At 55.0% G+C, this 22,954-nt stretch overlaps 1 protein-coding gene across 1 annotated transcript in view; it reads right to left on the bottom strand.

Moving 5' to 3' along the window:
• Window positions 1-22,628, bottom strand: part of LMX1A (LIM homeobox transcription factor 1 alpha) — a 118,325-nt gene extending 95,697 nt beyond the window's left edge. The window contains exons 1-2 of the mRNA XM_070396621.1: window positions 22,553-22,628; window positions 20,403-20,589 (exon numbers count right to left, since the gene is read on the bottom strand). Coding sequence (XP_070252722.1) covers window positions 20,403-20,589; window positions 22,553-22,628 — 263 coding nt within the window. The remainder of the gene's footprint in view (window positions 1-20,402; window positions 20,590-22,552) is intronic.
• Window positions 22,629-22,954: the final 326 nt, after the last annotated feature.

Here is a 22,954-nt window from a genome sequence, read left to right as displayed (position 1 = left end):
GGCCTGGGGCTGACTCCACGCAGGAGCCCCTCCCCACTGACCAGCTCCAGCTCCTGCCCCCGCAGCTCTGCCTCCAGCAGGGAGACCAGGCTGGACCCAGGAGTGCTCGGGTCTGGATGCACCGCAGCCAGAACAGCCCCTACACCACTCAGGGCAACCCAGTCCTGTGGGGGCAGCTCCTGCCGCGCAGGCAGCTCCTGGGAGCGGCCATGTAATTAAGGTTGTGAGAGCCGCATTGTCTTGGCTGTAAATCCTTCTCGTTCAGAGGCCTCTCCTGGGAATTCTCAGAGGTGGGGAGCCCCAGAGCTGCCCTGCCAGCACCTCTATCACAGAGTCCAACAAGGAACCGTAATGGGAAAATAGTTCCCTCTAATGTGGAGGCCTGGACCCTGCGCGCTTCATTCATGCTGGCTCCAGGGAGACCCGGGAAGGGGGAGGGCGCGGGGGCGTGGAGGAAGAGAGGAGAATACGCCAGGAGCCTGGAGAAAGGAAAGCTCATTAACCACACACCACGCGGTGCCCTCCTGCCTCCTCACGATTTCACACAGAAACCCGTGTGTTCTGACGGTGGCCCCTGGGCCGAGGGTGTCTCTTGAGACTGACGCTGGGATAGAGGCCTCACCGCATGGGAGTCAGTCCCAGCGCCAGCGCCAGCCTGCCTGTGGGTGCGTGACTGAGGCAGGGCACGGAGGTGCCGTTTCTCATCTGTCCCTGGCACGGAGGCGTCCCGCCCGAAGCGCCTCCTCTGAGTCCGCAGAGTTAACGGGCAGGTACAGTGAGAGTGATGTGAGCCCGCCAGACCTGTGCCCAGCTCCCACTCAGCTGCACATCTGTCCCAGCACCTGGCAGCACCCGGCCCAGCCTGTGACCGGCGGGGCCACCGGCAGGGCTGGCAGCCATGCCATGATGGCCAGCATCCTGCCGGAGGCACAGCATGCTCATGAGCCTCGGAAGTGGATCCACGGTGGGATTTGTCTCCATGCAGTCCTGTGGCCCTCCCGGAGACAACTTAGGCAGGCCTTGCCTTCCCAGAGCTCTGGGTTTCCTGCTGAGCAGCAGAGGGAAGTGGGTGCCCCAGCCCCTCACTCTCCCGGGGCTCCTGCTCTACCGCAAACCCACATGGAAAGAATAGGGTTTCCTATGGCAGCCTTGGCTCCTGCTGCGCTGTCAGGAGAGAAGGCGAGTCCGCCTCTCAGGCGCAGGGATCTCAGAGCACAAGCGGTGCGCAGGGCCCCTCACGGCGCCTCAGGGCCGCCCACTGGGCTCTGCAGAGGTGCAGCGCGCTGAGACCTGGCTGGGTCTCTCCGCAGGGCTGGCCTCGCTGTCCCGAGCCCTGGGACAGCAGAGGCCGCTCAGTCCAGGGCAGCAGCGGCGCTGCAGGGTCTGGAGGCTAACCCGTGCCCAGAGGAAAGGGAGCGAGGCCGCACAGCCCGCAATGTGGGAAGAGAACAGCAGCGTCGCAGAGGGTGGCCAGGGCCCTCTTCTCAGAATTACCCCCGAGAGCCTGACGGTGATGCAGGTGAAGAAAGGATAACACACAAGGAAACAAAAGTTCTGGTGGCGTCCGACGGAGAAGGCTGCCGCCTCTCAGAAGCCAGATCCCCTGGAAACACAGTAACTACAGTCAATAATTAGAACGTTACTACTCACCAACGGCTGTCTCTAAGACAGGCATAGTTCTTACGTGTGTGTGTGTGTGTGTGTGTGCGCGCACGTGTATGTGTACCTGCATGTGCATGCCTGTGTGTGTGCATGTGAGTGCATGTGTGTGTGTGCTCATGTGCCTTGTGTGTGCATGCATGTGAATGCCCATGTGTGTGTGTGTGTGTGTGTGTGTGTGCGCTAGCGCGAGTGCGCCAGCTAGGGATTAGGGACCCAGTGCTGGCTCTGCCACCACCAGCCATGTGACTCTCACACAGGCAAAATGAGAAGATGATCTCAGAATGGTACTAACAACACTAATCCCAGCAGGGAATCTGCCAGGAAAGAGTCTAAGTGCACTTACTCCATCCCTGCAACAAACCTGAGCACAGGTGATACTACTCCCATGTACAGAGGAAGGAGCTGAGGCTCAAAAGGCAGGAGCAAGGTGGAAAGTAAGGTCCCCCTCCAGCAATGACTCAGTAGCTCCTTTCAGACCAGCCCTCCCACAGATAACTAGAAACTCCAGACAAAACATAGAAAACAACAATGTGAAGACACCAGGGAATAACCAAAGCCAGGCAGACACTGAAAGGGAGTCAGCACCAGGAAGAAAGGACTAGAAATGGGTGACTGTCCTGTTTGTACAGCTTTCACTCAGAGCAACTAGGAGACTCAGATGGAAAAGCCAGTCTTCCTGGCTGAGAAGGCCAGAGGACAGGATGTAAGGCAACCACAGCAGCCAACAGTGAGAGCAGAGACCTGAAGATGCAGTGAGGAGGAGCCCCAAGTCTGCACACTGTCCCAGCTCTGCTGGCGTCGGGACCACACCTGTGCTGGGCGGGCCCCACCTGCCCGGAGGGTCGGGAACTGGGCTGAGACGCGACCTGCTGCCATCGCAGGGAAGACGGAGTTTACAGTCTGAGTTCAGCCAAGTTGACTTGCCTCTCGAAATGTCTTAAAACACAAATATTTTTTAAAGAAACATAAGAATTCAGGTTATCTACCACCTATCATGCCCAGGATACAATGCAAAGTCATTAACAGGAGCCATACTCAAGAGAAAAGAGAATCAACAGAGCTAGCCCCCCAAATCACCCCAATGTTGGAATTAGCCAACCAAAATGTAAAGCCATCTCTTACAACCATGCCCAAAGATGTAAAGACAGATATGCTCAAAAAGAATGAAAAGATGGGAAATGCCATGAGAGAAACTTAAACTATAAAAAAGGAATCCAACTGAAACTGTTGGAGCAGTTGGAACAGCACCATCTGCTACAACTTTCTGCAATGAAGGAAATGTCACTTCTTTACTGCCCAATACCCTTCCACTCGCCACATGTGGCCACGGCTGCTTACAATGTGGTTAGTGCAGCTGAAGAACTGAATTTCTGACTGTTCTCCACTTGAATTAATTTTAATGTGAATAGCCACAGGTGGCTAGTGGCTACTGTACTGGGCAGAGCAGCTCTAGCACTAAAAAGTACAATATCTAAGATAACATGTTCACCAGATCAGCTTAACAGCAGACTGGTAATGACAAAGTGTTGATGAACTTAAAGATAGATCAATAGAAATGATCCAATCTGAAGAACAGAAAACAAAGACTGACACTAGCAAAAAAAAAAAAAAAAAAAAAAAAAAAAAACTAAGGCAGAAAGTAAATAGATGAATATACTCCAAGGTTCTTACATGCTATATGCAGTGGCACAATATTAATTCTAAGTAGATTGTGAGCAGTTAAATATGCATCTTGTAATGCTGAGAACAACCACTAAAAATTAATAATAAGTAATAATAACTTAAGAGATAGTTAAAAAGCCAATAATATATTAAAATTAAATTCTAAAAATATAATTCCATGTAGCAAAAAGAAAAAAGCATCAAAGAAAATATGAGAACAAAATTAGGAAGAAAAAAGGAAAACTAGCATAAAAATAGCAAAATGGTAGTCTGAAATGCAACTATATCAATAATTACATTAAATGCTAATAGACCAAACACTTCAATTAAAAGAGGTTGTCAGAAAGATATTTTTAAAGCAAGACTCACCTATAAGCTGTCTACAAGGGTTATACTTCAAAATAAGTAGAAATCAGGCAATCTGTCCCATTTTTAATTATTATAATACTCATGACCAATGAAGTACCTTCCTTCTTTGAAAATCTAATGATTCCACATGTGTATGTGGATATGCACAGAGACACAAACATATATGTAACGTGTAAATATTGCTTATGCTCAGGATGCTATTATGGTCAAATGTGCCTGTGCCCAAACCCAAAAGACGGTAGAAGAGACAGTTTGCCAAGTTGGCGTAGCCATCGCCGCTGCTTCCGTTTCTCCATCACAGCTCGCTCGGTCAGGGAACCAGAGGGCTGGTTGGATAATTGCATGATCCTGTCAACAAATGATCATAATTGTTGGCAAAGAAGGGGAACACAAGACAACTTAACGAGTTTGCTAATTGTTTTCAGTGCGGGATCAACTCAGCAAACAGTACCGGTGTCGGCAGCTAAGTCCACCCGTCAGTTCACATAAGATGACAAAGCCGAGCAGGTTCTCTGGTTTTTTAAAGCCGGTGTTTCTTCCCTGCATCGGATGTGTTTTTACTTCTCAAGGCAATCTGTCTGCTTTTATATCCTTTTAACATATTAGGTGTATCCGCTGAGAATTCTTAGGAAAGTCATGCTGAGGTTTAAAAGTAATGAGAGAACAAACCACTGGTATGAGGATGAAAGTGCCCAGGTGGGCACAACCTACAACTGGCTGGCACTGCCAAGCATCGGTGAGTAAATTGTTAGTATCATTAGCTGCCATCTACAGGGGCTCTCCACTAGACGCTGTGCAAGCACACGTCATCTCCAACCCCTGCAGCACGTGGAGAGGTGGCGTCTGCCTTTAGAAGCAGGAGGCAGACTCCTCGGAGGCTAACCTGCCCAGGAGCAGAGCTGGGATTTGAACCCTTGTCCGTCTGTCTTTTGCCATCCGTCTGGCAATGCTACTATCTCCATGCGATATGTGCCTACTCCTGACCCTTTTCTTCCGGGTCATTAACGCAGCCGCCTTGGGGTCACGGGCCAGCTTCCAGGACCTGATAAAACCGATGGGTCCCTGTGCCCCCCACTGTGCTGCTCACCCAGGCCCTTGGCCTTGGACTCTGGGCTGGCTGTGGCTGATTAGCACCGTCACCTACCCTCCTCGGTGCTGTGAGTCTGAGGGCACCATTGGTCCCCATGGAAACCAGGAGGCATGGATCCAGCTCTCTGGGGACAGGTTACATTTCTGGCCTTGCTCAATGATGTCACATTTACATACCCTCAGTTACAAAGGGAGAGAGTGCCATAGTGTGTGTGTATGTGTATGTGTGTGTGTGTGTTTCTACCCCAAAAAGGGGTAACTCGCCGCCATGCTTCCTGCTCAAGGCTGCACTGGCCCCAGACACCAAGCCAAGGCCCTGGGTACCAGCTCCCCTTTAGCTCCTCCTACAAGCACTGCCCAGTCATAACCAAGAATACGCACCGTCAGGACAGAGGCCACAACCCTCTGAGGGCCCCAGGCCGGACATATTCTCCTCAAATCTCGTCCCAGGAATGAGCACAGCCTGGTAAAAAGTCAGGAACTCCCTGCACTCCATGGCACGTGACTTTACTGATGGTGGGCCTTGCCATATTACAGGCAAGGTGAGCTTCGAACTTCCCTCCTCCCTGATGCACCAGCAGTGTGAGGGCGACACTGGACTCGCTGCACCGGGAGAGCTGGGCCCTGCCACACTGTGTCCATCGTCCATCGTCCATCAGGAGAGCTGGGCCCTGCCACGCTGTGTCCATCATCCATCGTCCATCGGGAGACCTGAGAGCTGGGCCCTGCCACGCTGTGTCCATCATCCATCGTCCATCGGGAGACCTGAGAGCTGGGCCCTGCCACGCTGTGTCCATCGTCCATCGTCCATCGGGAGACCTGAGAGCTGGGCCCTGCCATGCTGTGTCCATCGTCCATCGTCCATCAGGAGAGCTGGGCCCTGCCACACTGTGTCCATCGTCCATCGTCCATCGGGAGAGCTGGGCCCTGCCACGCTGTGTCCATCGTCCATCGTCCATCGGGAGACCTGAGAGCTGGGCCCTGCCACGCTGTGTCCATCATCCATCGTCCATCGGGAGACCTGAGAGCTGGGCCCTGCCACGCTGTGTCCATCGTCTATCGTCCATCGGGAGACCTGAGAGCTGGGCCCTGCCACGCTGTGTCCATCGTCTATCGTCCATCGGGAGACCTGAGAGCTGGGCCCTGCCACGCTGTGTCCATCGTCCATCGGGAGAGCTGGGAGCTGGGCCCTCAAGGCTGTGCTTGGTTACAGTTTAAGTGAGCTCACGGGAAGTCCTTTAACCACTTAGTAACTGAGTTGGGGGCACAGGGCCAGTGATGGAGAGCAATTGGCTGAGCTGAGGTTAACTAGGCTTCACTCCTGATGCCTTTCCTACAGCCCCACCATGTCTGTGCTGCCATTTAAAAGGGGGCAGTCCATTTGGCCTTACTCTTCTAACTGTCGGCAGGGAAACTGAGAAGTAATACAGCATCAAGTGTTGCATCTCTACTACAGTCTCCCTCCTCGCGCCATTGAGCTCGGTCTAAACTCTCGCTGCCGGTCGACAAGCAGAAAAATTCATTTCATGAATCAACTGGGTGCCTATGGTATCAATAACCGGTCACCGATCCATTTCCCTCTGGATGTACGGCCGCAGGGGCGGAGCCGCTGGGTAACAGTCTGTGGTAACACCAATCTCGGGTTCATTCCCTGCTTAGGTCAGAGGTTTGGCTGCTTGTGACCTGTCACCTTTCTTTCTTACAGTTACATGAATATGACAGCCCTCTACCCAGGGAAGTGTTCCCACCAACCACACACGGCTCCCCTCACCCCCCTCATGCTTCACACCGGGGGGGGGGGGGGGGCGGCGCGGGGGGTGCTCACGGCCAGGGTGCCGGGGTAGACGGATAACCTCAGAGGTAGATGGTTCGCCTGGCTCTGCCGGCTAAGCCGAGGGAGAGGCAGGACTGACGCTCGGTTATCTGCAGGCCACCAGCCTCCTGAGTGGAGGAACAAGCATAGGAACCCCGTGGACAAGACCGCAAAATGAGTGGCAGCAGCCACTGAGGTCTGGTAAACAGCAGGACCGTGTCCCCACCCGGGAGCCCCTCCTCTCAGAATTCCCGAGCGTCCCAGCAAGCAGAAGCCCGGCAGCTTGCAGGCATGCAGGTGAGCTGGTGGCCAAGCTCCTGGCCTGCGGGCTGGCGCACCTGTCCTCTGGAGTCGCCACTCAGGGGACCCTGGGACCGCGCTCGGCCACACGGAGCTCTGCACCGAGGAGAAGCAGGGACGGAAGATGGTGGAGAGTGAGCTTCACCCAGAGACTAGCGTCTGAAGGACCCAGGCCGGAGCCTCGCTCTGCCGCCCGGGAGCCAGGGCGACCCTGGGGAGAAGCCCTGTGGGAAGCTGCAGAGGCCCAGGCAGGAGGCCCCGGCAGGGAGGCCCCACAGAGCCACGGAGCCGACCACCCCCGCAGGCCCTGTCAGTGTGACCAGGTCCGGCGGGTCCACAGAGAACAGAGAACAAAGGAATGCCTGGCGGGGAAAGACCACACAGGGCAGAGCCCGTGCCCGGCTGTCCCTGACCCTCCCCAGGCTCCTCCTCTATCAAGTGGACGTCCCCTCACTCCTGGGCCTTCAACCTCCTCCTTTTCCTGGCCAGACTAGCCTTAGCCATCGAGCGAGCTCATACTACTCCATCCTAAAACATCTCCCCCAGCAGCCTCCATCCCTCCTCCAACCCGTCTTCTCAGGAGAGCTGGATGCAGCCTCCCTCTGCTCCGTGGTTTCTCTTGACTGTCCAGCCCATTAAAACGCCGTCCTGTCCCCTCCGTGCCTCTGATAAGGATCTTGATAAGGTTACCAATGACTAACTGCCAAGTTCAAGGGTTGCCCATGGTTTTTGAGAGTCCCACCGCTGCTGTCTTCCAGACCCCTGCCTGCATCATCCCATCCCAGACTGTCCCTTCCCGGGGTCCCGGGCACTGGTGCTGCCCGCCCTTGGCCCTCTTCTCAGTCCACGCGGTACCCTGGGGCGCCCTCGGGATGATTACAGGACAGCCTCACCTGGAGCGCCGTCCCTGGGCTCACAGCATTGTCGCAGTTGGAAATGCATCTGTATTTGTTGTTCATTGTCTGTCACCTGTTCTGTGAAGCTTTCTCAACAACAAGCTTTCCTCGATCGGCTTACCCATGGGACCAACACGAATTTGCCTAATACCTATTGCGCACCAAGCACCGTGCAGACGCTGGAGATATGGCGTCAAACAAAACTAAACGGTACAGAAGCAGGAAGGTCCCTGAACTCAGAGCTTTTGATCTACTGACACAGACAAGCAATCAACAACAAATAAACATGTGTTTCAAACTCTGGCGAGCACAGTGAAGAGAGTGAGTAGCCCATCGTAATACAGAACCCAGGGGCTTAGAATCAAGGGCTGGTCTCATCCCGCTGGCCACGCCCTTTTAAACCATTTTACTCTCTTTGAGCACCTGCTTCCTTGTCCCTCCACAGGCGCCTGGCTCACAGCACACCTGTGCTCCGTTTATTCTTTCCTACAGACCAGGCCCAGGCAGGCAGCCGCCGGGTCTGTGATGAGGATGTGGGTGATCTCATTAATGAACCAACTGTTGATGAGTCCAGGGAAGGCTCAGTTTGAGAAATCCAACTAGTCAAGTGCATCCCAGTGTTCGGAAGTATGATCCGAAGTCTCTAGTTTCATTAAATGCCAGTTGACAGATTAAATTCATCCAGACATTTCATCTCTCTGAAACTGACCAGAACTCAGAGAACCAAGTGTCAGTACTGGTGAGAGAAACAGCACAATTCAGGAATACTTCATTTCCTTACCAACCGAGGTCCCACAGTCCCTTTGCCAATCCAGCCAGGCCAAGGAATAAGCAAGATGGGATCCACAGTCCTGGAATGAGTCCCCAAGATGGGAGCAGGGACCAGAGCACAGGGGACCCTTCTAGCTGGGCGGGCCTGGCTGCAGCCCAGCCCAGTTCCTGGGGAGCCTGGACAGGGCTCGTCCGAGGGATGGAGGGACGGCTGCTAGGGTCCCCGGGGAAGTTATTCTGAAAGATTCCAGATCTGATACTTCTCAGCCTTTCCCCCAAATGTGCAGAGGGGCTCGGGGCAAGTCACCAACGGCAAAGGCAAACGCTGGGAGCCGAGAGCAGGACCAAGGACGCCGCCACCTTGCTGTCTCTCCCCCAGCGGACTCAGCAGCCACGATGAGGGACGGTGGGGGACAGGGCGAATGGGCAGGACAGGCAGGAACGATGGCGGGCATGGTGGTCAGGCAACCCCACAGCCACAGGCCTTCCTCCAACACCACAGGCCTGAACAGCTGGCCACGCAGGTACCTGGTGGGTGGGACTAGTTGTCCGAGAGCTGGTTCAACAGGACAGATGGGGAACGGTGCCTCTTGGGCTGTGCGCACCAGAATTCACGCAGCAGATGGGAGAGGAGCGGAAAGGCCACTGGACCGAGCCGGTGGCGGGGACGGCCCCAGCGCCTGGGGCATCTCTGAGCATCACTTTCCTCAACCACAAAACGCAGGGAAAAGGCCGCACTTACCTAACTGTTAAATGTGTGTGAGGCCCCATGGACATGGTATGTCTGAGGCTTTTGGAAAATTATAAAGGAAATCATTTTCCTAGCAAATCCTTTTATGGCATTTTCTATGAGCCGCGCAATGATCTATACCAGTGGTTCTCAACCTTCCTAATGCTGCGACTCTTTAATACAGTTCCTCATGTTGTGGTGACCCCCAACCATAAAATTATTTTCGTTGCTACTTCATAACTGTAATTGTGCTACTGTTATGAATCGTAATGTAAATATCTGATATGCAGGATGTATTTTCATTATTACAAATTGAACATAATTAAAGCATAGTGATTAATCACAAAAACAATATGTAATTATATATGTGTTTTCCGATGGTCTTAGGCCACCCCTGTGAAAGGGTCGTTCGACCCCCAAAGGGTCGCGACCCACAGGTTGAGAACCGCTGGTCTATACACTTTACAAATATTACTCCTAAATTACCCATGGGGGGCTGTTGCTGTCCCCATTTTAGAGAGAGAGAACGGGCACAGAGAAGGTAGGACCCTTGCCCACGGTCACACAGCTGGTCAACCAGAGCAAGGCCTGGGTCGCAGACAGGGAGCCCACGCCCTCCTCCACGGCACTGTCATCGCACGTGGCTCCTGAAAAGAATATTCTTCTACTCGCATTAAAAAACCAGCAACAGCACCAGCCTGCTCAGTTCTCCCCGTTTCACAGGCTCTGTCTTATGTAATTGCCACATAGCCCAACGAGGTGGGTAGTGTTCTACTCCTTTGTGTAGAGGAGGAAAGTGTGGCTTGCACATCTCTGGACGTGCATTTCACATTATTTTTCTAATAATGCGGAGAGCTGTGCAATCCCAGATTATTCGTAACCCCGTCTAACCCTCCCACCTATGGACGTGACTCTTGAAATGAAGATCCCAACCAGCAACAGTGCACAAAAGTGCTGAATGCCAAGAACCTACAACCAAGAGTACTTTATCCAGCAAAGCTATCATTCAGAATTGAAGGTCAGATAAAGAGCTTCACAGATAAGGAAAAGCTAAAGGAGTTCATCACCACCAAACCAGTATTATACGAAATGCTGAAAGGTATCCTTTAAGAAGAGGAAGAAGACAAAGGTAAAGATACAAATTGTGAACAACAAACATGCATCTATCAACAAGTGAATCTAAGAATCAAGTGAATAAATAATCTGATGTACAGAATGAACTGGTGATTATAATGAATCAGGGACATAGAAAGGGAATGGACTGACTATTCTTGGGGGGGAAAGGGGAATGGGAGATGCGGGAAGAGACTGGACAAAAATCGTGCACCTATGGATGAGGACAGTGGGTGGGGAGTGAGGGCGGAGGGTGGGGTGGGAACTGGAAGGAGGAAAATTATGGGGGGGGGGGGGGAATAAGAACAAATGTAATCTGAACAATAAAGATTTAATTTAAAAATAAAAAAATAAAAATAAATAAAATAAAAAAAGAGAAAAATTACCGCCCAGAAAAGGAGGCGAGGGTGTGGCACCGGCCGGCCTCGCAGGGACACAGTGACGCAATCAGGGAAGCGCCCTGCAAAGCAACATTTGCATTCGGCCCCAACCATCTCCTTCACCGGCCATTCGAGGCCCTAAATTCTGTCAGGAGATAGTCATTCCTTCGAGTGAACACCCTTCCCGTTAAGAAATATCTTTGGAAGAAAAGCAAATGATCACGTGCGTCCCAGTGGATTAGTGCACAGCCTCCTCTGCAGGCGGCAGCTGACGGAGGCCGGCTCCAGCCTGCACACAGGGTGCCCTGAAACTTACAAGGTCACCGGATGGGCTCGGTGCATAAGACAAGCCAGAAGGCGAGGCTGAGCGGAGATCCTGAGCGTGGGGTTGAAAGCTGGGGCTGAACTCAGGGGTGCAGGGACTGAGAGCCCCAGGGGCAAGATGGGAGCAAGGACCTGGGACACTCCAGCCAGACACAGCAGCGAGGGTCCCCTGGGGCCTCCCTCCCTCTGGATTTCCAAAGCCCGCCTCAGGGGAGTGCTGTGTGTCCCCATGAAGATGGTGGGTGTCACTGAGACACGGACGGGGCGGGATGCGCGCAACAGTAGGAGACCTTGTCACAGGAAACGTGTGAGGGCAAGAGGGGAAGGGAGAGGAGCCAGCAGCAGGGGGCGCTCTCAATGGTTAGGCTAGAACCATGGTCGGCAAACTGCGGCTCGCGAGCCACATGCGGCTCTTTGGCCCCTTGAGTGTGGCTCTTCCTAAGCCTTAGGAGTACCCTAATTAAGTGAATAACAATGTACCTACCCATATAGTTTAAGTTTAGAAAATTTGGCTCTCAAAAGAAATTTCAGTCGTACTGTTGATATTTGGCTCTGTTGACTAATGAGTTTGCCGACCACTGGGCTAGAAGGATTTGTTCCGAGGTGGAAACCAGAAAGCTGCCTGGAGCCAGCATCGGGCAGGAAGCGGAAAGGGCAGAGGGTGGGATGTATGAAGGAGGACAAACTACAGAGAGAACACCAAGCAGAAGGCAGGTGTGGCCGTAGGGATCCATCTCCAGACCGTGTGGGCCAGCGATGCCTGGGCGTGAGCAGAAACCAGTCTCCTGCGTCTCTGTGGGTCCCAGACAAAAGGGCCCCCAAGCCACAGGACTCTCCGGGGCAAGGACTGACCTTTAACCCCATCGGATCCCCCGCTACTCGGGGTTCTCCCCAGCGCCTGGCAGAGGGTCCAGGACAAACACACTCCCCAAACTGTACAAGCCACACCTTCCCCATCCACTGCCTGCTGCCCTTTCTGGGCCCCTCCTACCCAAAGACATCCACCTCTTCTCCCGCAGGAGCTGGGGCCCAGGCCAAAGCACCAGCTCCCACTCAGGTCCTCCTGCCGCAAGAGGGGCGTTTCTGGGCCAGGGAGCCGGCCTTCCTCTGCTCCCAGTCAGTGACAACAATGTGAGGAATGAAGTGAGGTTGGGGACAGTCCCCAGGAGCCCGGCATTTGGTATTAAAGGAACTTCCAGGTGCTTGGGAGGATAATCTGGGGTGGGGGGAGGGGACTATGTTGGGTTGTGTTTTGAAAATCCTTTTAAAGGCCCCTGAGGCTGAAAGGGGGACAGGGGAATTGTAACTGCTATTGCCAAGGAGGTGGGGAAGGAGGTGGGTGAGGACGGCCCGGCGCTCCATGGCACCCGGGGCTCCGAGATCAGGGCTGGTCCTCCAGCCTGAGGAGCAGTGAGGTGGGAGAGTAGGGATGCTTCCCCCTCTCAGAGCCCAGCCAGGCTTCACGCCAAAGGACAGCGCCTCCTGGTTTCGGGCAACGGCCTCACACAGACACTTCTCGAAGCTGCCAAAAATCACCCTATGGGGCAGCACATAACCCCGTAGCTGCTAAGGCACTGGGCACACTCAGAAAGGCATCCAGGGCCCCTAATGGTCACCCAGAGTCACGGTCATGGGACCCTGCAAACCCGAGAGCAACACCGCACCAACTATCAAGCTGAGCCCTGGACCACCGGGAAGACCATCGTTTCGCACATGGAAGACTCATTTGTTCCATCCAAGTGAGGAAATCGAGGGCTAACATCCACAGGCGGCTGGGGAAATCGAGGCAGCTCAGGAGGCGGTGTCTGAGGACTACCCCAGGTTGCGTGAGTCAAGTAAATAGAATTCTATAGACGGGGGGGGGGGGGGGGGGGGGGGGGCAGGGATGCTGATGGGAGGGGCCAGAGACACCCTCCAGATAGACGGGGTGGGGAAGCAGGTTTACAATGCAAGTGCATGAAACAAACAGAGCATATTCTTGTATTATTATTTAACTAGAGGTCCAGTGAACAAAATTCATGCACTGGGGGGGGGGGGGTCCCTCAGCCCAGCCTGCACCCTCTTCAATCTGGGACCCCTCGGGGGATGTCCACTGCAAGATGTGGGATCGGGCCTAAACGGACAGTCAGACATCCCTCTCACAATCCGGGACTGCTGGCTCCCAACCGCTCGCCTACCTGATTGCCCCCTAACCACTCCCCTGCCAGCTTGATCACCCCCAACTGCCCTCCCCTGCAGGCCTGGTTGCCCCCAACTGCCCTCCCCTGCAGGCCTGATCACCCACAGCTGCCCTCCCCTGCCAGCCATCTTGTGCCCACATAGGGGTGGCCATCTTGTGTGAGGGCGTGATGGTCAATTTGCATATTACCTCTTTATTGTATAGGATTACCCTATTATTGTTCATAACAACAACTGTGAGCCTGCTTTTTTCCACCCTGTGCCTCCTGTGGCCCACTCCCAGCAATGCCAGATGCTAAGGCTTTTTTTTATAGAGTCTCATTGGGCCTGTGGGCCAGGTAGTCCAGTCCACAGTAGCCAGGTCTCTGTCAGGGCTCGTCCGTTATGTGGTAATGAGGATGAAACCCCAGTCTAAGAGTCTGCAGAGACAGCAGAAACAGAAAGGGCAGTTATTACCCAGAAATAGGGTCCCCACTGGCATCTCGAAGGACTGGAGGAGACCAGGCTCCCTCATGTGACTCCAGCTAGCGGGCCAGGAAGAGCTCGGTGCGGTGCGTATTTGTAGTCATGACGTGATGGGGCACTGAGGGGGGCTGGCGTGGTTTCACTCATTCTAGCTCGGCTCAGCTACTGTGGGTCACCAGGGCAACACATGGCACAGACACAGGTGTTATAACCCCTTTTGTGCCTGGCAGGTGTGGCTCAGTGGTTGAGCATCAACCTATGAACCAGGAGGACATGGTTCCATTCCCACACCTGCCTGGGTTTCGAGCTCCATCCCCAGTGGGGGGCCTGTAGGAGGCAGCTGATCCATGATTCTCTCTCATCATTGATGTTTCTATCTCTCTCTCCCTCTCCCTTCCTCTCTGAAATCAATAAAAATATATTTTTTAAATCTTTTTTGTGCCCTGGTGTGCCATGGCTGGTATGCCCAGTGGTTAGAGCATCAGACTGCACACTGAAAGGTCTTGGGTTTGATTCCCAGTCAAGGGCGTATCTGGGTTGTGGGTTCACTCCTCACCCCTGGTCAGGTTGCGTGGGGGAGGCAACCAATCACTGTGTCTCACATCGATGTTTCTCTCCCTCTCTCTCTCCTTCCCCATCCCTTCCACTCTCTCTGATAAGCAATGGAAAAAATATCCTAGGTGAGGATTAACCAAAAAAACCCTTTTGTAACTACCCAGACTATTTGTGACGGGGCCAGGTATGCCCGCAGGTGGGCACTGGTGTGGGACCACAATCTGATTCCTTCCATGGCCTCCTCACTGAGGCTCTGAGTCTCTGTGGCATTCCGACTGCGGACTAAGCCAGGGGGAACGTAATCCCTGTTCTAAGTCGGGTTTTATTTATTTCCAGGAGTGCGAAAGCAAACATGTAGCAAGATTAAAGTGTTTGCACCCCCTTTCCAGCCAAGAGAGCTCTAATCCTCCTGTTAATGAATGCCAGGGCCATAGCTGTTTTTATTAATTTCATCTCGGTTAAAAATATAGACACAGATGAGCATGCTTGACTAAAATAACAATTTGACATTTGGAAGGTGTTCGCTTCACTTCAGCAGAGCGGTTGGGGAGGTTCCCCTTCACATGTGACAGGGACACGGAGCTGTCCCTACCTGTGACAGGGACGCCCGGTGCACGAGGCGGACAAGGAGAGGGTGTGAGACCTCAGAGGCACCAGCCACGGTCTCTGTGGTCCCAGAAAGCAGCACAGAAGCGGACACGCCTCTTCTCTCTGTCCTCTAACGACGCCTCCGGAACTTTTCTACACTTCGCTCCTGAAATTACCAACCTCCCAACCAGGTCCGAAAGGCTGCTGGCAGGAATACTGCTCCACGTGCCGCAAAGAGACTTTCAGAAAAACATACGGGTAATCCTGGCGGGGAGACGGGGAGACGGGCGTGCTGGACACGAGGGCTCCACACCCGACAGGCCCCGGTGCCCCGTGCAGCCCCGCCCTCCTCAGCTCACTGCTCGCCAGGACTCCCCTCTGAGGATGGGAAAGGCATTAAAAACCCATGGTGGGAAGATGTTTAAAAAGATTGGAAAGCATTCAAGGAGGGCTATGTCCGAGTTCAGAGTGGAGGCAGGGCCGATTTTTAAATCTTTCCAGGGAGGTCGTGGCTGCACTTCCCCCATAATTCATTGCCATGTGCTGTACCTCTGTGCTTAATAATCACGTTAACGTGACTCGATATGGGGTATTTTAAAAGTAACGACATTTTATGTATGCATTTAGTCTAAGAAGCTTTAATAAATTTCTGGTAACATCATGAGTATTCTAAATCCTTGTTTACTTTCTCACTTCTAAATACTAGCACCCAAAACATTTCTTTGGCCATGAAACAATAGTTAGCTGATAATTTAATAAATGGAATTGCTCTCATTGGAGACACACCACGTCTTCATTATCTGCAAAAACCTCCCAGAATTAAGAAGGAACAGTGAGGGCGTTTCTCTAGAATTACCAACAGGATTTTGGTGAATACAAAAATCATAAATAGGAAAAATGAAACTAAAAAGCCCGACAAACAGCGAACTGTCAGAAAAGTTCCTGCCACTGAACTGTGAAGAGCAATCGCCACGGCGTGGCCAGGTGGACAAGGTCCCCGACCGCACAGCCGGGGCCACCCCCTTCCTAGTGCGCACCTCTTACGTGAGAACCAAAAGAACCACGGCCCCTCACGGCGACGCTCACCTCGAGGTCCCAGACACCGTGAGTACCTCCTGCTGCTCGCTGATCCTGCTTCAGAATTTAAGTCTTAGATTCCAAGAAAGTCCTGCCCGGGACCAAAAAGGAAAACGCCTCTGAGCCAGCACTGTTTCCGATCACCCTCTAAATAAAAACGAGGAACGTCTCTCTCCCTCGCTCTCTCCCTCTCTCCCTCTCACACACACACACACACACACACACACACACACACACACGCGCGCGCGGCCACAGCCTGGGGATGGCGCTGCATACTCCAGGCTAATCCCCCAGCAATTTAACAGACGGCACTTGATGGCCTAGCTGGGTCTGATCTTTCTGTGCCTTGTGTGTTATTATGCCAGGACCGGGGCCAACCACAGGGCAAGTCCAGCAAAAATGGAACAGTGGCCTCTGTCGTTCCACGGGTGGCTCCTCTGAGGAACTGCGGGCCCAACTTTGACCTCCAAGGAGTGTCCCAGTAACAAAACCAAACTAACCGCCCTCCCTGCACATCCTCCGTGACCTTGATAAACGCACAATCAGTTCATTCAGGTCCCAACAGAGGCCAGTCCCTCAGCCATCCTCTCCAAGGGGCTGCCAATCATCGAGTCCAAAAAAGATGCTACAGAGAGGCTCTCAGAGGGATGTGTGCGGAGCCTCGATTCGTCCCTGTCTTCACAGAGCCCGTCTGCTCCACAAGCAAGGGGAGGCCCCAGGGCCAGCCGAGAGAGGCTCCCAGGCCTACGATCTGCTGACACGTGAGGAGTTATGCTGCTGGGAGAGCAGCCCGGACGACAGCACTTCCATCCCAGACGGCTCCGACGTCCAGAGCAATCCCGGGATAATGATAAACCTCACATGTGAGGGGACTGGCCCTGCCGACGCTGAGCCGCCAGGCGCAGGGAGAACACAGCGTCCACTTGAGTGCCCCAGGGAGCCTGTGACCACACGCCCCTACTCCGCAGCCTCTCCTGTCTCCACTTCAGTCCAACTGCAGTATCTGTTTGGAAAAAACTTAGGGAAACCTCCAAACTACCCACATCGCAGGACTCAGTTAAAGAGGGACCAGCACTTCTATAAACAGAAGTCCCCGAGGCTGGGAAGTAGCTTGGTCGCCTGCTCACTTCGGGAACGCGGCAGATGGCTGGGTCCAGTCCTTAACCACCCGCACCTTTGGCATCCTGTGAATGTGCCGCCCACTGGACTTCTTCAGTCCTGGGAGTCATCGCCCCACCGGACCAGTCCTTTTTCTCAGATGACTCGTCATGAACAATAAAGCTCACGCCCAGTTCTTCATCCCTGACCGTGCGTAAATCAGCGCGCTCCGCTCGGGCTCTCCATGCTTGTTTGTTTTGGATGACCAGGAGACGAATTGTTCCTCGGGGCGTCCTCGTGTGGGACAGAAATACTCGACAACGCATCCTGAAGCTTTCAAACGAGTGGCCGGGCGCCTAAGGTACTTCTGTCAATTCCCTTCTTTTTTAATCAGACAAATTCGGTGCTTGACATCGAGAAGGTGTGACGACTGGTTGATAGAGTAGACATTTCACTTTTTAACTGGCTGCCTGACACCAGGAACAGGCAGCTAATAATTCAAGTGCAAAACTGCCCAGCAGCCAGCAATGCACACATGAGTGGCTGAAATATACATGACAAACTTGCCTGGTGAACGTGAGCGTGATGTGCACGGCGCCTGGGATGCGCAGCAGCTGTCTGCTTCGTCACTGTTGTGTCTAGAAAGAGCGTTTGGAGTCCGTGGGTTTGGAGACAAGGACACTCCTGGCTGTTCATTTCCTGTGAAGAGCCCCACAACCCACCCCCCTCGTGTCCAACCACTTCAACGTCTGTCGTATTTTCCTCTCCGTTTGCCCTGGCTGGGCCTCACATTTTTAAAAGTCCAGTGAAAGAAAAGCAAAATTATGTTTACAAACGCACGTGTGTTAGAGGAGACGCGCTTTCAGTTTCGTGACTCTGACCCACAACCGGACTGTATTCCTCTCGAAGGAAAGTGCTGGCCGTCCGACGCTGCCGCCCGTTCCCGCCTGCACCCTCAGGACAGGGCCTTCCAGAAATACTTGGTGGCCAGGATGCTGCGGAGGAAGGCGCTGGCTACACGCCCCCTGAGGGCAGACTGAGGCTAGTCCCCAGCAGCAGCCGCCCCCGCCCCTGCCCTGCACATAGAAGAAGCTCCCTGCAATAATAAAGGAGTTTGTCTTGAGCCCAATTTTAAAACAAAGAAACAAGCAAACCTCTCCTTTCTCTCCCACCATGCAGACTAACACCATGGAGATGATCAAATATATTAAAACCCCGTTTTGTTGGAAGAAGAATGGGAGTGGGGTGGGGGATAGAGAAGGAGGGGGACAGGGGGAATAAAATTAATCCAAAAAAGCAACTGACAGGTGGGGCACAGGCAAGGAGCTTCAGCGACCCAGCACCCATCTTGGACATCTGCGTTTCTGAAATATTTGTTGAAATTAAAATGGAAGCCCTCCCTGCACCATCGCCGTCTCTCTGAACAGCGTGGCTGCTCGCCCTCCTCTCTAAACCCTCCTGGCTCTGGCCAACAGCTGGCTAACTGATCCCTGCAATTTTCTCTCCGCAGAAACAGTTTTCGAGGGGAGAGGGACCCTAAGTGGGCTAATCAGCCAACCGCCAAGCCTGGGGGCTGAGGTGGAGGGTCATGGTGTGTGAAGGGCCTACAACAGTCTCCTCTCTTGACACAGCCTGGCTTCCTCAGAGGAGACCACCAGCCACACAGCTGTGTTGACCCTCAAGCCTTTTCTGATTTTTTTTTTTAACAAACAGAATAGGAATTCACAACCCAAATCCCTTCCCTAAGCTCCAATGCTTTTGAATCTGCTAGTGTTCTGCCCAATGATGTGGACATGTGGGTAATCGTCGATAAGCAGAAAGATAAAGATTGGGTCTGCACAATCCCACAACCTTCGGGCGAAAAGCGAGCAATCAAACAGGAGCTTTCTCCAGAGGTGTGGGCAAAATCTGCTCAATTACCTAAAAATTGCGCCTTTCGCTCAGACACTGTAGCAGTAAACAGACAGCCAGGAACAGACACAAGCCTATCTTTCTTTAACGTCAACCATAATTACCACTCTGGGACGGCGACGTGCGTTTTCATTCTATATTGTTCTGCATTGTACAGCTCACCCCAAATCAAACACGTGTTTTGTTAGTGCTGAAAATGCAATTACCATTTCCAAACACACCCAAAATGCCCGCACTCTGTCCCCACCGGGGTAAATTCACGCATATCCTGGCGAAGCAGCACTGAGCAGCAGGAAGAATAGTTCCTGTGGGATCACAGCTTTGTCACATTTAAACCCAAACACGGCAACGCGGAGAGGAACACATTTGTTTTCTCTCGGTGCTTTTGTTCCATGGAGACCTGCACGCCCCTGCACTGTGTCTTCAGTAACAGGCCGGGACAGCTTTCCAGCACACTAACCCCTCCCCCACCCTCAGGGTGCTGCCCGTTCGTTCATTCACCAGAAAATGCGGAATTCTCCCGCAGGATCCCGCGCCCACGTCACACAGACCAGTCCTGCTGCACAGATACAGGCCTGGGTCTCAGCCGCGTTTCCATAGGTCCAGACCCTCTGAGGCTGTGAAGTCAGCGTCCCTGTTAACTAGCCATTTTGCCAAGGAGAGCAGTGCCCCTCCGCTGAGCTCCTCAAAGCCAACCCAAAGGCACGCCCAGCCTCACCAGATCCCCAGCAATCCACCTTCTGAAATACCTGTCTGCCAACTCACCTCAGAGCACAAGGGACGCTCCCTAGGTAGGAGGGAGGATCCCCTGCTGCGTGGCCCAAACGCACGCCCTGGGGATCCGGAGGAGGCGGGATGGGCGCGGGGCTGCGTCAGGCCCCAGGGTGGCCCACAGCCCTGCGGCGGAGGAGTTTGGAGAACCGGGGAAGGAAAGGGTAGAGCGCAGTGAGAGAAAAGACAAACGGGTGTGCATCGGCGCTCGGAGGGCCGCAGCGCCCGGTCTGAGTGCAATCTGTCGGGACCCCAGTGGACAAAGCCAGGGGAAACCGCGCAGGGAACTGGGGCCTCGGGATCCACGCAGCCTCGCCGCTGGCATCAGTGTGTGGGGAGCGCAGACGGGTCGGTAAGGTGGGCTGGGAACCGGCGAGGAGACACGGGCACCCCAGGGAAAGGGGGTTGGAGGGCACGAGCTTGATGGGCATCCCAAGTCCGGGCAGGGGCCCCGAGAGGACTGAAAATTGGGCCAGGCGACCACAAAGGGGAGCCTCCCTGGCGAGTCCTGGGGTGGCGGCGGGGGTGTCGCTGCGCATTTCTCCCCATCCCGGGAGTGTGCAGGATTGGGGCCAGGGAACCCAGCTTCTCGGGCGTTCGGGTGCCTCCGGTGGCTCCCAGTTGGCGAGGGCGCCGCGCGGGACACTTACTTCTCGTAGTCGTACTTGCAGTACAGCTTCTGGTCCCGGTAGAAGCAGGTGGTCTCCAGGGGCTCCTTGCAGGAGGCGCACTGCACGCACTGCTCGTGCCAGAAGCTGTCGTTGAGCCTCAGCAGAAACCGGTCCGAGATGACCCGCTGGCAGCCCTCGCATACCGACCTGGGGCTCGCCGCTCGGCCTGCGCAGCAACAAAGGTTCACGGTGAGCCTCGCTGCGGGACAGCGGGCCACGCCACCACCGCCGGGGATGCGCCCCGCACACTCACACCACGGCGGTCCCTGAGTCCCCACCAGGGAAGCCCCGTGTGATCAACGCAGCCCGCTTTGGAGACAGAAAAATCAAACCAAGCGACACCTCTAATAAACTCAGAAGGTTTAGATTCTACCCGAGGAAGGAACGGAATTCTGTAAGTGGCCTTTAATTATCAAACCTACCCGGTATGCGCGTCCTGCGAAATCAGACCAGCAATGCCTCTGGGCTCCCGGGTATATCACAGTCATGTAATCGCGCACTCGGTGAGTCTCTGCTGACTCTTATTAAAGCCGAGTGCGTAAAAACAATTTTGTTTGGTTTTACTTTTGCTAAAACGAAGTTCTACATTTTTTTATTTTTGAGAGACTTTATTTTTTTTCTTGTCGTCCCAAAAAGTCCCGTGTACAGAAAAATACCCTCTCGCCCCAGGCAAACTCAGTGTGTTCAAACCAGTGAACCCCAAGCGGCTGCGTCTGGGACGCTGTGCAAACTGCAGATGGGCTCTTCATAATAAGAGGCATCAAAATAAAGAGAAGGGGGAAACCGAGGGAGGAAGCGGCAGAGACGCTGCCCGCACGAGGCCAGGCATCCGGGAAGCCTGCGGGCTCAGCACCCGTAGAGAGCGATCCCACCCAGACCCACTCAGCAGCCGGGCCCTCTCAGTCCTACCCTCGGACTTCTGTTTGGGGGATGGGGGACGCTTGGTCGCCTTTGTTGGCACATTTCAAGGTGGTGGAGAGAAGGCCTTGCCTGGGAACTAGCCTTGGGCGCGATGTCCCGAAGGACCTGCCCTTCCCCGTTTCCCAGTTACGCTCTGGGCACTTCCCCTTCGGGCCGCAGGGCTGGAGAGCGGGTCGCCGGGGCCCAGCGGGCAGGCTGGGCGGAGGGGCCAGACGCTTCTCGGGGCGGCCGTTCTCTACTCTTTCTGCCCCTACTCCTGGTGGGGACGTGCCCGTGGAGCTCAGGGCCACCCCACTGCCCGCTTCAGGCGGAGGCGCGCGCCCCGCGCCAGGACCTGCCAGCCCAGCCCTGCGCCCCTCCCGGCCGCCCGCAGTCGGGAAGTTTGGGGACGGGCCCTGGAAGAGAAGGATGCAGCGCGGGAGACTGCGTTTCCTCTGGGGCGCTGCGGGGCTCCCCACATAGGGCTTCTCCCCGGAACTGCTCCTCTCCGCCTTCACCCGCGCTAGCGGTTCCGAGTGACCCGAGTACAGGACAAAACGAAAACGCCTCCCTTACAACAAACGAAGCACCCGCTCCCCAAACCTGAAAGGTGCGAGGGGCGGACTGGGCGGGGTGAGGTCCTGGCCTCGGGTCCGGGCCGCTTGTGGACGTTCCGTGCGGCCCTGGGCGCGCCGTCCCCCGCGGTCCCTCCGAAGGGGCCAGGGAAGCGGGACCAGTTCCGGCTCCAGTTAATTAAAGCCGAGCCGAGGGCCCCGCCGCGCAGGCTAATCCCGGCTGCGCTGCCCACCCGCCCGGAAAAGCCTGTCGTCCGGGCGGAGGCCCAGCCTGGGCTTCGGTCGGTGGGTACGAGAGCCTCCTGGAGCCGGGGCGCCGGCCTCGGCCTCGGATCCGCGCCGCAGAGGAGCGGGCGGCGTTGGAGAGACGTCCATCAGCTCCGAGATGAAAAACCCGGCCCTGCTCGCTGTGAATCACTTGTCACTCAAACGCCCGCGAGCAGCGGCTTTGGGGAATGCGGTGCCGGCGCGCGAGGCCGAGTCCCCGGTCCGTCTGGAGCAGGAGGGACCGAGGGGCCGGCGGACTGACGGTGCTCAGCTGCGTGTAGGAAGCGGGCACTGGCTCCCCTGTTGCCCAGTGCGTCCCAGCGAGCTGGCTGCAGCGCTGGGCCTGGCGGAGAGCAGGGCGCGAGGGCGCGAGGCCCGAGCACTCACCCAGCAGCGAGGAGAAGGGGGCCGCGGTCTCCATAGCGCCCGGGAAGTTCTCCTCCATCTTCAGGCCGTCCAGCATGTTCGGGCCGGGCCGCGGGGACCTGCGCAGGATTGGAAACGCCGCTCTGGGCGTCCGAGCCCCCGGGTCGCGCCGCGCACTCCTGGGAACGGCCGGGGGAGTGGCGGGGCGAGCAGGAGCCGCAGGGCAGAGGCCGCCAGGAGGAGCGCGGTGGGCGGGGAGGCGCGTCACCGCGAGCTGCTCCAACTGATCTGACTTCACTCGAAGTCAACGCGTTATGTACTCAGGCCTCCGCCCCCAACCGCGCTTCCTCCTCCCTGCCCCCGTCCCCACCCGGTCCAGCCCCGCCGGGGTTCCCGCGCCGCCCGAGTCTGCCCAACCTCCAT

This window comes from Myotis yumanensis, unplaced genomic scaffold (genome assembly GCF_028538775.1).
Source record: "Myotis yumanensis isolate MYYU_CA2020_CCGP unplaced genomic scaffold, mMyoYum1.0.hap1 SCAF_17, whole genome shotgun sequence".
NCBI classification, from domain to species: Eukaryota; Metazoa; Chordata; class Mammalia; order Chiroptera; family Vespertilionidae; genus Myotis; species Myotis yumanensis.
The sequence above is the reverse complement of the archived record's forward strand: the minus strand, read 5'-3'. Positions and strand labels throughout refer to the sequence as shown.